The 14,115-nt window shown below is 37.3% G+C and overlaps 2 protein-coding genes across 44 annotated transcripts; one reads left to right on the top strand and one right to left on the bottom strand.

Moving 5' to 3' along the window:
* The first annotated feature begins 193 nt into the window (after window positions 1–193).
* LOC104743948 (uncharacterized) lies at window positions 194–12,188 on the top strand. Of its 43 annotated transcripts, none has more exons than XR_015572436.1 (43): window positions 194–429; window positions 533–649; window positions 747–783; window positions 864–942; window positions 1,030–1,118; window positions 1,212–1,271; window positions 1,383–1,830; window positions 2,088–2,217; window positions 2,428–2,541; window positions 2,643–2,764; window positions 2,855–2,963; window positions 3,214–3,323; window positions 3,506–3,546; window positions 3,654–3,731; window positions 3,828–3,928; window positions 4,040–4,115; window positions 4,238–4,331; window positions 4,423–4,469; window positions 4,563–4,646; window positions 4,730–4,783; window positions 4,871–4,949; window positions 5,059–5,208; window positions 5,315–5,397; window positions 5,493–5,573; window positions 5,693–5,741; window positions 5,844–5,926; window positions 6,014–6,100; window positions 6,190–6,254; window positions 6,362–6,469; window positions 6,644–6,735; window positions 6,839–7,027; window positions 7,619–9,525; window positions 9,603–9,731; window positions 9,827–9,952; window positions 10,038–10,084; window positions 10,169–10,320; window positions 10,428–10,531; window positions 10,660–10,861; window positions 10,969–11,175; window positions 11,267–11,414; window positions 11,510–11,640; window positions 11,729–11,818; window positions 11,905–12,188. XR_015572436.1 is itself a non-coding variant. In XM_087475194.1 (43 exons), exons 32-43 carry the CDS (start codon window positions 7,771–7,773, stop codon window positions 11,986–11,988), a joined length of 3,171 nt encoding a protein of 1,056 aa, XP_087331320.1. In that variant the 5' UTR covers window positions 194–429; window positions 533–649; window positions 747–783; window positions 864–942; window positions 1,030–1,118; window positions 1,212–1,271; window positions 1,383–1,830; window positions 2,088–2,217; window positions 2,434–2,541; window positions 2,643–2,764; window positions 2,855–2,963; window positions 3,214–3,323; window positions 3,506–3,546; window positions 3,642–3,731; window positions 3,828–3,928; window positions 4,040–4,115; window positions 4,238–4,331; window positions 4,423–4,469; window positions 4,563–4,646; window positions 4,730–4,783; window positions 4,871–4,949; window positions 5,059–5,208; window positions 5,315–5,397; window positions 5,493–5,573; window positions 5,693–5,741; window positions 5,844–5,926; window positions 6,014–6,100; window positions 6,193–6,254; window positions 6,389–6,469; window positions 6,644–6,735; window positions 6,839–7,027; window positions 7,619–7,770; the 3' UTR covers window positions 11,989–12,188. The 43 variants fall into 43 exon arrangements, 40 of the variants coding, with proteins under 40 accessions (XP_087331320.1, XP_087331392.1, XP_087331307.1 ...); XR_015572435.1 differs by having other exon boundaries at window positions 3,642–3,731; window positions 6,193–6,254; window positions 6,389–6,469; XR_015572433.1 differs by having other exon boundaries at window positions 3,642–3,731; window positions 6,193–6,254; window positions 6,389–6,469; window positions 7,142–9,525.
* Window positions 12,068–13,943, bottom strand: LOC104744064 (putative cullin-like protein 2). The gene is made up of 8 exons (XM_019231502.2): window positions 13,826–13,943; window positions 13,491–13,623; window positions 13,300–13,399; window positions 12,986–13,177; window positions 12,846–12,893; window positions 12,555–12,758; window positions 12,399–12,476; window positions 12,068–12,252 (listed from the first exon to the last, which is right to left on the bottom strand). The coding sequence occupies exons 2-8, from the start codon at window positions 13,610–13,612 to the stop codon at window positions 12,190–12,192; spliced, it is 807 nt and encodes a 268-aa protein (XP_019087047.2). The 5' UTR covers window positions 13,613–13,623; window positions 13,826–13,943; the 3' UTR covers window positions 12,068–12,189.
* Between the last annotated feature and the right edge of the window lie 172 nt (window positions 13,944–14,115).

Genomic DNA, 14,115 nt, shown 5'->3' with positions numbered 1-14,115 from the left:
AAAGAATATAAAAGACTAGAAAAAAAGAAACTAGAAAAAGAAAAGAAAAAGAAATAGCAAATAATATAAAAGACTGTAGTAGGAAAAAGGAAAATATAGCAAAGTTAAAATAGGTTATTAGTCTAACGGTACAAAAGATAGACCGACATATACCTTGTCTATAAATAATCCTAATGCGCTCCACTACACTTCTAAGTTTTAACATCTCATCATCACATCTTCCATGTTTTTTTTTTGTTTTTTTTGTTCTCCTTCGTTAGTAGTCTAGGGTTTCTGATCGATGTTGTGTTTGTGTGATATTCTTCTAAACCCGACGGATCTCTGATGTTGTTTGTTTCCAACCCGATCTCAACGCCCTCTCGTTCCTCCTACGAGTGATACTTCTTCTTCTAGGGTTTGCCGTTTGGGTTTCCGTCGTCAATCGCATCAGTAGTAGCTTTTTTAATCTTATTATTTCTCTCTGTTATATATATCTTATCTTCTTCTTCACGAACGAGACTCTGATTTGTTTATTCTTTTGTTCGTCTTGCAGGTTTATTCAATCCATGTTGATCCGATGCGATCTGATCATCACCGATCGTTCTAGGGTTTATTTGGAAGGGAATCTATGTTGATCCGATCCGATCCGATCATCACCGATCGTTCTAGGGTTTGGTCTCTTCTTTGTTTTTCTTCTAATTAATTACATATTTACATGTTATTATTACTTACATTGTTGTTGTTGTTGTTTTTTTTTGTTGCTTTAGGTTTGGGTCCTACGATTGATCGGTGATGGCTTCTAGGGTTTGTTTTCTAAATTGCATCAAGTTGCTTTTTTTTTTTCTTAATGAATTTGTTCACGTGATTTTCTCTGTTAATTTCAGGTTATGGTTGATGCTTTTATCGATGACGGTGATGTCTCAAGGACACGCTTCGTTCTTCTCTGTGCTAACGTCTTCAACGGTTCTGTTCTTCCTCTTAACTCTTCTTTTATTTACTCTTTGTTCTTCCTTAATTACATGTTATTTACTTGTTTCTCTGTTATTTCAGGTTATGGTTGTTCCTTTTAATCGATGAGGGTGATGTCTCAAGGAGACAAGGATACGTTTCGCTTATTCTCTGTGGTAACGTCTTCAAAGGTTTTGTTCTTCCTCTTAACTCTTCTTTTTACATTCTGTTCTTCCTTAATTACATGTGATTTACTTGTTGTTGTTTTTGTTTTGTTGGTTCAGGTGGTGTGGAGAAGGATCATACAAATTAATTGTTCAATGACTGATCGAATTCATGTTAAGGTTTGGTTTCCAAATCCGATATGTTCAAGAGGAGATAAGGACACGCTTAATTTGCTTCTTTTCTATGCTAAAGTAAAGTCTACAAGAAGTGTTTTGTTCTTCGTCTTGCAGGTGTTTTGGAAGGCTTACATGTTACTCCTGGGCTGGAGAAGAAGACCCGAGAGATGTTTCTTGGCGGATTTGTTTTGTGTAATGAAGCTGTTCACGAAACAGAGGAAAGCCCAATAACAACAATTTCAGCCCAATAAACAACGAAGCCCTGGTAAATTATTCGTATTTTGATGGTTTTTCTTTTGTTTCTTTGTAGCTAGCTACGAAGAAGGAGGAGGAGAGATAGAGTGGAGTGGAGACGATTCGTAATCGTACGGAGTTAGTAGTGCCCTTAGAGAGGCTACGTCATCATGGCGTCTCTCTGGCGATAGATTGAGGGGAGGGGATCATCATCTCATCGGAGATTTGGGTGGGGTTGATTCGTTTTTTTTTTCCCGGCAACGGTGTTGAGTATCACTCTAGGATTTGGGGGTGGATTTTTTTCTCAGCGAGGCTATCAATTTTACAGGTATTCATTAATTATACGTTTATCAATTTTTACCAAATCATGAATTTGTTTCCCCGTAGTAGCATTTTGTTTGTTAAGTCTGTCTGATTCAATTGTCTGTGGGTGGCCATGATTGAGTCAGAACGTTTATTGCATTTTACTTAAAGAAGAAGTAGTAGAATCAATGTCTTCAGAGAACCTCTGTGTGAACATGTTATGATATTCGTTTCTGTATATTCCAATATTATTTCCCTGATATGCTCTCTCTTTTGTTTCAGGTTGGTGTGCCGGTTTATGCAGCAGGGACTGATGTTAAAACCTGCAGACCTAGGTAAAGCAATGCCTAAGCTAAAAAAAAAAAGGAGTTGTGTAGATGCTGTTATCATGGATACTGCAGGAGGGCTTCAGGTAATATTTTCGTCTTTCAAAGTCATTGTATTATAAATCTATTGCATCTTTAGTCATGAAACTGACGCTTATCTTCTGTTTATCATCCACCTCTAGCATGTGAAGATATGTGGTGAATAATAAATATTGTTTAGCTTGTTAATAACACTTAATGATATATGTTGATGTTCAAGTCCGTATGGTGATTGGTGACAATATCCAATTTTGTAGGAACAGAAGCGGCTAAGGAGAGTTCGGACATCATCATCTTGGATGACAACTTTGCTTCAGTTGTCAAGGTTTGCTCAAATTGCCGACACCATTTGGAGAAAGTTGCTGATTCAGGTAAAAATTCCAGTGAATAACTTTTTGATTATTTGAAATCACCCCCTAATATATATTTTAATAAAAAGTTGAAATATTAATCTCTCAAGCTATCTATCAAGTGAGTGTATTGTTAACAGTCAATTTCCGAGAGACAAGCATACACGTCCTGGAACATGAAGTACCTGCACACGCCACCAGAGTGAAGAACTCAATTATCTTCAACGCCTTTGTTCTCTGCCAAGTGAGTTAATTTAAATCAGAGTCTTTTTTTACCGTATATAAAACCAGAATGTCAAGACTGTATAATGTTAATCAAACTTTTTGTTAACAGGCTTTCAACGAGTTCAAATGCTCGTAAACCAGACGAGAAGAGCATCTTCAAAGGTGTGATCAAGAATCGTCTCTTCATGGGTAAAATAGCCATAACTCTTGTCCTCCAGGTAAATAGTAACTTCATAGACCCTTGTTCCTTCCACATTAAATAAAAACCGCCTTGTATTCGTTTGTCAAGCAATCATTGTTGGGTTCCTCGGTAAATTCGCTTTGACAACTAAACTTGACTGGAAACAATGACGTAGTCACTTTTATTATGTATTGTTTTGATTTATGCATGGTGGATACATACATATATGTGCAATGTTTGTTGAAAACATAACTGACGTCTAGGATGAACCTTTGTAATTTGACCAGTTGGCCTCTTGATTTGGTTGGGAATTCATTCCGGTGCCGGCAGCTCCTATAAGCAAACAGACTCTCAGTACTAAAATGCTGGGGCAAGAAGAAAAAGTCTTCTAAAGAAGGTAATGTAACTTACTCAGCTTGTCATTATTAACTGAACTAAATTCATAAGAAAAGGCCGGTTTGGTTTAAGCTTGTGTAGCACTTATATGAGATTTGGTAAGCTTATGTAGGAGTAGGGACTGAACTGAATTTGAATTTTGAAAGCCTGATAGAAGTATTAACAACTTTGCTTTTGTTCCAGGTTCACTCTGATTTTGAGGGCGGTTTATCTCTCAGATACTCGTGAGTTTGTTTGCTACTCTTGGGACTAACAAAATAAAAGCGTTTGGTTTGGTATGGATTTATTGATAACGTCAACAAATACACTTATTCAATAGTGGATATAGCAGCGCTGTACGTTGCGATGAAAAGAGTCTCTGGCATGGACAACCAAAAAATTGTTGGATTTGAACGGCAAGTTATGAGAGGTAAGCTGTGGTATGTAACACTATTCTAGGTCCGTAGTAATGATATTCCCTTGTGTATTGATTTCCCTTTTGATTGTATTTTATTTCCATGAGTAGAACAAGACGAGGGACTTGAGAAGTTGGAGGAAACAGTCATGAGTACCAAGCACATTGCTCTCGCTGTCAACGAGGAGCTCACTCTGCAGACAAGGCTAATTGTATGCATCCGCTGCGGTTCATTGCTTTTCTAGGGTTTCTTTCTTCAGTCGAATTCGTTTTTATTTACTCATCGTTCTATTGTTTTTAATCCAGATAGATTGATTATGTAGGATAATACTATTGATCGATTCGTTTGATTGAGGATGAGGCTACTAAGATCTCTCGCTGATGCTTTGATTGAGGAGGGTACTAATATAAGATCTTCTAGGGTTTCATTCATCCCTTGTCACTCTGTTTTCTTTATTTGTTTTTAACGATTTTGTTTGTTTGTTTCTCTAATTAACGATATCTCTCTCTCTTTGTTGCAGGTCTTCTTTTGTAATTGCTCCTGACCAGCAAGAAAGCTTTGTCATAATCTTGTCAAAGGATGGATCACAACAAGCAGCAATATGGAGCAGTGGGGTAAGTTTTGCAGCCATGAGAAATGCTTATTATTCTTATCTCTTTGTCTCTAGTTTAACTATTTACTGCATGTTTTTGTGTGTTGCATCAGCCTCTCAAGGATTGTCATCTTTTCTCGGGACCCATTCATGGTTTCTGGTATGAAGATTTGTTATTTTTCCTGTGTAGCTTATGCTTTCCCTGCTCACTTTCTCATAAGACCTCTTGTTTTTTCTTTGTTTTTCATCACAGAGGTTTCTTTCCATGATCTCATCTCACTTTGATGGTTGCTGCAGTAGCATTTGGGATAAAAACAAGTACAGAGGTTTGTCACAGGTAACTTTTCACTTGATATGAGTTTTTTTTTTTTTTGGATAAATGACTTTAGTGTTGTTCTGATGCTTTCTTCTCCTCTGCAGCTGCTGTCCGTGACTACAAATTGTCTCTCCAAAATGATGAAGCACAGCTGTCAGGTGGTTTATCTATTCTCTCCTTTTCATTTTCTTTATTGGTCCATATATACTACCATGTGTCTAATCGAACTTATAATTTCTCTTTAGGTTCCTGCGGATGGAGTGCTAATATATGGGCCACTCTCTTGCCGTTGATGACACTAGCATGACTGGAGAGATCAAAATCGTGTGTTTTTCTTTATCTTTTTCGGTTTTTTCTATTATAGTGATTTTTGTTTACTTTCTCTTCCCGCTTTGGTATAACTCCTAACAGTCAACTTCCCTTTTCTTGCTAGGTTAACAAAGACTCTAACAAGGACCCATTCCTAATGTCTGGCTATAAATTTGCAGATGGAAATGGTATGATGTGGGGAATCTATCGGTGATTGGTTGTTGTGTTCTGTCTGTTACGCATCTGCTAACTCTGCTTCTTGTTCTTCTCTGTGGTAACTTCTTCAAGGGTTTTGTTCTTCCTCTTAACTCTTCTTTTACTCTCTGTTTTTTTCTTATGAATTTTTTCATGTGATTTAGTTGTTTGCTTTGTTATTTCAGGTTGTGGTTGATGCGTTTATCGAGTGATGTCTCAAGGAGACAAGGATACGTTTCGCTTCTTCTCGGTGCTAACGTCTTCAAGGGTTCTGTTCTTCCTCTGAACTCTTCTTTTACTCTCTGTTAATCTTCCTTAATTACATGTTATTTACTTGTCGGTTTTTGTTCTTTCTTTGTTTAGGTGTGTGGAGAAGGATCCTACAATTGTTCAATGATGGCTTTGACTGATCGTTGTCACTCGAATTCTTGTTATTCTTTTAAGGTTTGGTTTCTAAATCCGATAGTTTTATTATGTTCAAGAGGAGGTAAGGACACGCTTTGCTTCTTTTCTATGCTTAAGTCTACAAGTGTTTTTCCTCTTAACACTTCTTCGTCTTGCAGGTGTTTTGGAAGCTAATTACGATCGGATCATTGCATACTCTTCTCTTGGGTACGTCTTCAAGCTTTCTCACGGGTTTTGTTAACATGTGATCATTTTGTTTTGGTCTTTATAGTTGTTTCACTCTATCGTTTTGGTTTCAATAATACTCAGGTGTGGCTTCTGATGGCTGTGTTTCAGAGATTACACATGATGAGCTAGTGAAATTGATGGGTGGAAGAGAGCCACACTCAAGGGTTTTGTTCTTCCTCTTAACTCTTCTTTTATTTACTATCAGTTTTTCCTAATTACATGTGAGTTACTTAGTTGCTCTGTTATTTCAGGTTATGCATAGTTGATGCTTTTATGGATGAGGGTGATGTCTCAAGGAGACAAGGACACGCTTGGATTCTTCTCTCTGCTAAGTTTTGGTTCTTCCTCTTAACTCTTCTTTTTACTCTCTGTTTTTCCTAATTACATGTGATTTACTTGTTGTTTATTTCTTTTGTTGGTTTTGGAGAAGGATCCTACAATGGCTCAATGATGGCTTTGACTGATCATTGTCACTGCATACTCTTCTCCTGGGTACGTCTTCAACCTTTCTCACGGGTTTTGTTAACATGTTATCATTATTTTTTGGGTTTCATAGTTGTTTCACTTCACTCTATCGTTTTGGTATCAATAATACTCAGGTGTGGCTTCTCATGGCTATGTTTCAGATCGTACATGATGAACAGCTAGTGAAATTGTGATGGCTGGAGAAGAAGAGCCGAGATGTTTCTTGGCGGTTTTGGTAACAGGTGATGCGTTTTGGTCTTTGTTGTTGTTTCACTCTATCATTACCTACTTATCCCCCTTGGCTTCTGAATTCTCTCACTCCTCCTACGGTTTGGTTTATAATTCTCACTCCCTTGTTGTAGACTCAAATTTGTTGAAGATGCTAAAGTCTTTTACTAGTTGCTCTGTTATTTCAGGTTATGGTTGATGCTTTTATCGATGACGGTGATGTCTCAAGGAGACAATTGAGGACACGCTTCGCTTCTTCTTTGTGCTAACGTCTTCAAGGGTTGTGTTCTTCCTCTTAACTCTTCTTTGACTCTCTGCTTTTTCTTTTTCCTAATTACATGTGTTATTTACTTATCGTTTTTTGTTTTATTTTGGTGATTTAGATGTGTGGAGAAGGATCCTACAATGGATTAATGATGGCTTCTACTGATCATTGTCACTCGAAGGTTTTGCTAACAGGTGATGCGTTTTGGGCTTTGTTGTTGTTTCACGATCTATCATTACCTACTTATCATTTTGTTAAGTTCTGGCTCCACACTCATCATGCATTTCTTTGGCAACCAGCTAAACAGGTTTGTCTACTTTTCATGCTTTGAGCCTTTGGCTTTACTCATTATTGTTTCAGTTACAAGTTAGTGAGAATTCTTAGATTAATTTTATTATTAATTGATAGATACCATTATTAGGGAAGTTTGGTCTTACAACGTTTCGCTAAACCCTCAGAGCTGAAACCTCTTGCGATAACCAACCATCAAGACGATTCTACTCTTATGCCATTTAAAACCCAAATTCGAAGCCTTTTTTTCATTTTTTTTTTCTTACCCTCCCAAATTCACCACTTGACACATGTGAAGGTGCAGTTAAATCGAATGAGTTATATAATTTTACTCAAAACGGAGAACGCCCACAAGGTGCTCGACACAATTCCTCAATACCCAAAATGGGTCTCCGTTGTTTTTTTTTGCAAAGACCCTGTCACGTGGGTTGTACGTGACATCTTCTCCTATACCTTACTCGGTTGATTTTTTTCCTTTCCCGCTTGTCCTCTGTTTTCTCTCGCCAAGAACAAAACCTCTCTGAGTACCAAGAAAACGCAAGATCAGATCATAGAGAGTCCTTACTTGCTATTATTCTCTTCTCTAACATGGAGCCTCCTGTTCTAGGAGATGTAAACTGCGAACAAATCTTCAAACGCGCCAAAGATTCCTACTATGCGAAAGATTACGTCAAGGCGTTGGAGGTAATAGAAGATCTGTCTTTAGTCGAAGGAGAAGAAGACAGGGAGAATATTAATGCGCTACAAGCTCAGATCTTTATGGACCTAGGGCAAAAAACAGAGAACACTGATGTGAGTGCGGCATACTACTTGGGTTGTGCAGAATGCGTTTCGATATCTCCTGGGTTGTCATCGTTGGCGGCAATTTCACTCTTCGGTCTGGCAGAACAACTTGGGTCTTCCGTGTACTACAAGAAAGCCGTGCGCAAAGCAAAAGAAACTTTGTACAACCTTACAGTGAATTTGCAGGAGGACTCAGAATTTGCCAAGAGAGAGGAGAAATCAATGATGTCTGTGATCCAAATTGCAGAGTCAAGAATTGCTGAATCCAAGACCAAGACACGACGAGTAGGAGTAGCAAGGAAAGAAGAAAAAGGTAGGGATACAGAGAAGAGCGAGCCTGATTTCAATAAAAGATTGATGTTGTATTGGGCAGGTTTGAATGTTGAGACCAAACGGAACTTTATGAAAGTAAGCACTGCGGAACTTATGAGTAACGTTGAGGGATTATATGGTAGTGAAGGACGAGATGCGTTGGAGCAACTTCTTACTTTTGCAAGGGATGAGAGAAAATGGAGATTCTGGATGTGTCGGTCTTGTTCGACCAAGTTCTCTAGTGCTGAAGAATGTAAGAATCATCTTGAACAAGAGCATCGTGCAAAATTTACACCTGATTTGACAAAGTGTATGCCCCAAAGGATAAGTAAAGTCTGGGCTCGTAAGATATCTGTTGGAGGTTGGGAACCAGTGGATACATCAGCTGCCATCGAACTGATCAAGAATCGTTTGGAAGATGTGAAAGCATTTGCCTATGTGAATGGATGGTCCAAAGGCTGGCCTTTAGCTGCAGATGAAGAGCGCAGTAAGTTACTCAAGGAAATTCAAATACTCCTTGTGTCGTTTTGGGACTGTAAGATTCTCTCTTGTAGCATTCGAGACTTTTTGATGCAATTTACGGTTAAGCATCTTGAAAAGCTTCAAGTTTCCAAGCATACTCTTACTGATTGTCACCTAGTGGAGACACCTCAGATTATCTGTTTTTGTGAATCTGGCGAACTCAATGAAATCCTGCAATTTCTTAAAAACATCAAGTGTGAAAGGGATGATGGTACAGATGTGATTTGCAGAGTAGTCGACAATTTCTGGGATGGTACTCGAGTTAAAGAAAAGCTCGACTTTGACCCTCAGGTTTCAGTTCTGCTCCTGGATAAGAGACTGCTGCAATGCAAGATTGCTCGATTCGATGATGAAGGGACTATCAATGTCTTTGATCCCAGTGTTCACTATGCCAATGCACATGCTCAGGGAGGTTATATCTTATCCTGGTTAGTCGACAACTCTGTAGAAGATGAGAGTTTTCAATTTCCCATACCTATCAGGATGCACAATCTTGATATTTGGGTGGCTGTTCTGAAAGCCGTTCAGTTCACATGTAGGACTTTGGAAACCACATATCTAAAGAAGTGTCAGCTCCTAGATTATGATGCAGCTCTTACCACCGCCGAAAATTTGTGTATTGGCGAAGATGTAAAGAGGAGGAATTTACAGAAAGATCAATGGAACAGTTATGCATCTCTTCTATGTGATACATGTGAAGAGCATTTAAGGAGAGACGCTGAAAAATCCCTGGATACAGAAGTATTCTTGTGTGCAGTACAAGATGTTTTCAAAGGAGCAACATTTCCAACATTTGATTTTCGCATTTGCATGGATGTTATACGTGAGCATAAAGATCTTAGTGATGACATTGTGATGAAGTCCATAAACCTTCTGAAATTAGTGGTCACCAACAAGGTTCATTTCTTATCTGAATTTTAATTAACAACAGGATATCATAAAATTGTTTATCTTAAAGTGTCAATTGATTGCAGGTTGCTCTAAAAGATTCAAAAATTTTACTGGTTGAAAGTTCAAGGATTAATTTGCTGAATAGCCTCACCAGACTTTCTGTTTTTGACTATCGCTATTACATTCTTCGACCAGTAAAAGAACTCATCCTGGTTGGTTTGATTTTCTACAGAGAGCTTCATTTCATTTCATTTCTGATTGGGTCTTTCACATGTTCCTTATATTATATATGATGTCTCGTGTGTAGGATGGTATTATACATATGGAACACAAAGCAAATTTAGCTGCAGCAGAAGCAGATCTTATATCCGAGGAAAAACAAGAGGAGAAGATGAAATTACCATCGAAGAAGAAGAAAAATAAAAACAACAAGGTCTTTGAAGTTCTAAATTTTTTATTTGCTTCGCTGACTTTTTGGTTATTCAATTGTAAGAAGGAATGTCTTCATGGTGCAACAGGGAACTTCAACGAGCATGCCTAGTCACCTTGATAAGAGTGTTGAACAGTAAGTACCTCACGATTCTTTTTTGTTATGATGATATATTGTTTTCTGGTTGTTTCTAAACACATTGTGTACTTACATCTCTAGTGAAAATTCTGTCAACCTTGAACTGGGAAATACACCTCCATCAGTAAAAACGGCCGAAGAAGTTCTTATTGAACCAGATGATACTTTTTCAAGTGAAAGGGGTCTATCGGAAATGACATCCAATATTAACAATCAAGAGGAAGCTACCAAAGGTAACCTGGTTGTAAAAGAGCTTCTCAATTGTCGAGTATTCTAAAAGCTCTATAGCCTATTGTTTTGAGATGTATAATTCTTATTTCTTTATCTTGTCGTCTTCAAGATATGCAAATCATGCCTGGAGAAGATTCATCGTCAGAACACCTGGGCTCAGTACATGAAGAAGCTACAACAAGATATAATTCAGTTCTTGACATGGTTCTTAAGGTAAAGCAATCATCAACAAAAATAAGATTTCAAAACCTAAACTATGTTTTACTGATTTAGACCATTCTTTATTTTCATGTATAATCTCTTTACTTCCTTATTTTGTTTGAATTTGTGCTCTACTGCAGGCCCTCTGTAACATTAAGGTTCTTAAAGAGGATCTGGTGCACAATCGGCAACCATTTTCTGACAACTTGGAAGAACAAGTTCCTCGTGCATTACGAGACTTCTTTTCTGCTTTTGTCTCGGGGGAGATAGAATACGAAGGACTCTACAGTTACCTTTCAAGCGACTTACTTGCTTCCCTAGAAGAAGTTCATTCCACGGTTTGTACGGAAGATAAATTTAAACATTGCATATTTTATTTTCCAAACAGCTTTGTTGTTATCTTAAATGCCATTCTAATATCTTTTTTTTTCCTTTTGTTTCCTATTTAGCTAAATGATGCTGCGGAGGTAGTCGTAGCCATCCTTGAGTTTTGGCAATGCTGGAAAAGTCCACAAAGAGAAAGCTTGATAACTCGTCTTTTTACAATTGAAGAATATGAAAGAATGAAATGTAGCAAATGCAGAAAGATGCCAAATTATCCAGAGCAAAGGTCTTATGGCGTTGTTATGGCTGCAGATTCAATCAGAGACCTGAAGGTATATTTCATTTATTTCACTCTTTGTCTTTCCTACAGAAACTGGTACTACTTCTTAAGAAGTTGTGTTGTGGTTATGTATATATATGCAGTGTGCTTTTGGCAATATAAAGTTTGAAGACATCATTAAAGTGATCCGTATGGAAGATAAAATGTTATGTGACATTAAAACAAGAGGGTGTGGAAAGGCAAACTTTGTTCGTCATACTATAAGTAGATCCCCGCCTATCTTCACAATTGGTAACTTTTGAAGATGATTGTGATCTTATCTACTCATTTCATTTGTTGTGGTATGATTATATAATGTTGTTGTTTTTGTTGGTTTGCGACATTAGTGTTGGAATGGGAGAAGAATGAAACTGAAAAAGAGATATCTGAAACGCTAGAGGCTTTAGACTGGGAGATAGATATCAGCAGGCTATACGAAGGCGTAGAACCAAACACAGTTTACCGGCTTGTGTCAATGGTAAAATATGAAACAGGGTCAAAAATGTTTTGTGCTACTGTTCTTCTGTATCTCTTCTTCGTTAACAGTCTTAAAATATGGAATGCAGATTGGTTGTGGTGAAGAAGGAGAATACAATTGCGTGGCTTATAAAAAGAACCGATGGGTCAGTCTCAGACATGAAACTCTAGCAGAAGAGGTAAGACGAAAGAGTTGGATTTGCCTTTCTTGAGCTGAAGTTATGGGTCATAAATTAGTGATATGTGGTGGATGTTATCCTTATAGGTTGTCGGTAAATGGAAGAGTGTGGTTAAATTCTGTGGAGAATGGAGGGTTCGGCCAGAGGTTCTGTTTTATGAAGTTGTCTGATCGATGGCCTAATAAGTGACATAGGAACCCAACTTTGATGTATAAAAACAGTGGCAAGTCAGAAGTTGTGTTCATCATGTGAATATAGATCAGTTGAATTTTCTTAGTCAAGTTGCTAAATAGGCTAATAAACCGAAAAATAAGTAGATGTTTATATCTAGGGCTAATAATTAAGCGTATATATCGTTAATGATTTACTACTTAAGCTAGCTTCTCACTTCCTCCATCCTTCTTTAAGATTACATCAAATGCCTCTTTCACGGCCTACAATGCATTAAAAAAAACTATTGTCAGTACTCAGTACTATGGAAAAAGCAATAATAAGAAAGCCAATAACTAGGTTCAGACGCTAAACTCTGCACTTGTAAAAATATGATCAAAAGCAAATAATTAGATCATATATAACCTACTTCAACTAGTCTGGGTTCAGTGCTTGAATGGAGATAGTGAGTGACTCTCTCCCTCTCATTTTCTAGACACTCCTCAGACTGCAATGTATAAGATTATTGACGTTAATATATATTTCCTTTCCTGATATCAAAGAAATAACATAGTCGGAGATGCACCTTTAGCATGTAATCAGAACAAGAATCCTCCTGGATCCACCTTGACACCTTGCAAGAATAGTAAGAAGCAGTATCTTGAAGCAAGAAGTTTTCAAAATCCTCTTCATATTTTTCCAAAGTTCCCATCCCATTCTCCACATAGATATCTAATACACTTTTCACTAGTTCCCTATCAATCTCTTCGCCCTCACGTTCTTTATGAATCTGGCAAATACAAATTTTTGTTAGACAGAAACAAAATTTGGGCTGAACCTTTGTTTTCTCATTATAGCTATAGATACCAATACTTACAAGTGCTAATACAGCTTCTTTGGCAGTGGAGTGCATCTCACAATAAACCTGTAGTATATAATTTGCATGGACATTAACAAACTTGCAAAAACATATTTGAGCCAGTGAAAAATTAGGAGCTATAGGAATGCATGACAAACCAGGTCGCAGAAACATTTCAAGCCAACTTTTCCTAGTGTTGGGAATGGGATGGCTCTCCGACAAACATAGTATCTGTCAATATAACGGAAGACCTTGCCTAACCAATTCAACAGAATAACATGGTTCTTCCACCTCCTAACAAGTTCTCTTAGCATATCTTCACCATGCTTCTCCCTTAAGGATGGCAACACCTAAACCATACATTAAAAAAAAAAAAAAAAAAAGATTAATAAACATTATAAATAAACAAAACGAACATGTCTTCTTGGCACTATCCAAAAATCAAGCCCAAACCAAAAACTTAGGTACTCACCGTTTGGATAGTATAATCTTCAATTACTTGACGATACTTTTCATAAAGCTGCTGTGAGTAATAATCACTGTTTTTCTGGATACACATATTGTAGATAATCCTGTGAATCACATAAGAAATTATTGTGGTAGGTACCCGCATATATAGAACTGTTAACAATCAAACAATATTACATAAGACGGCCTACGTACGTGTAAAGATTCAGATGTTGCTGAGGGTTAAGTGCTGGTTCACACTCTCTTTCTATATTCCTTATCAGCTCGGTAATACCTTCCTCCAAGGACAACCATCCTTCCTCAAAGTTAAGGACCATCCTTCGCGTATCTGTTGTAAGCTCAACAGAGATTAGCTTTTGTGAGGTTATCATTGTCGGTACTTTAGAAACCACATTAACGATACGCAACACTAATATCACAAACCATAAACTAAAGTCTAAAACTAATTAGACTACCAAACTAGTACAACGAAAAAGATGTTACGCCAAGAAAATAATCAAGATGTATTTAAACACATAGACGTCACGTACCTGAAGTTTCTGCAGAGTATCCGATTTCACCAAGTTTAACTAAAAGAATCGTGAAGTGCGCGTCTTAGTAGAACAAAAGGTATATATATAGAGCCAACGATGAGAAGACGGTTTCAACTTTTATTCCTTAACAAAATAGGAAAAATAATAAAAATCATATCTTATTATATATAGTTGGGTTTTGAAAGTTAGCCATTAACAAGATTTTAACATGTGTCAATTTATCAATCTCAGATTTTGACATGTGTAAAAGTTAATATTTATTATGAGCAATTTGATTACAACAAAAA

The sequence above is a fragment of the Camelina sativa genome, chromosome 2 (assembly GCF_030686135.1).
Source record: "Camelina sativa cultivar CO46 ecotype springtype chromosome 2, ASM3068613v1".
In the NCBI taxonomy this organism is placed as follows: domain Eukaryota; kingdom Viridiplantae; phylum Streptophyta; class Magnoliopsida; order Brassicales; family Brassicaceae; genus Camelina; species Camelina sativa.
This window is presented reverse-complemented; position numbering and strand designations above follow the sequence as displayed.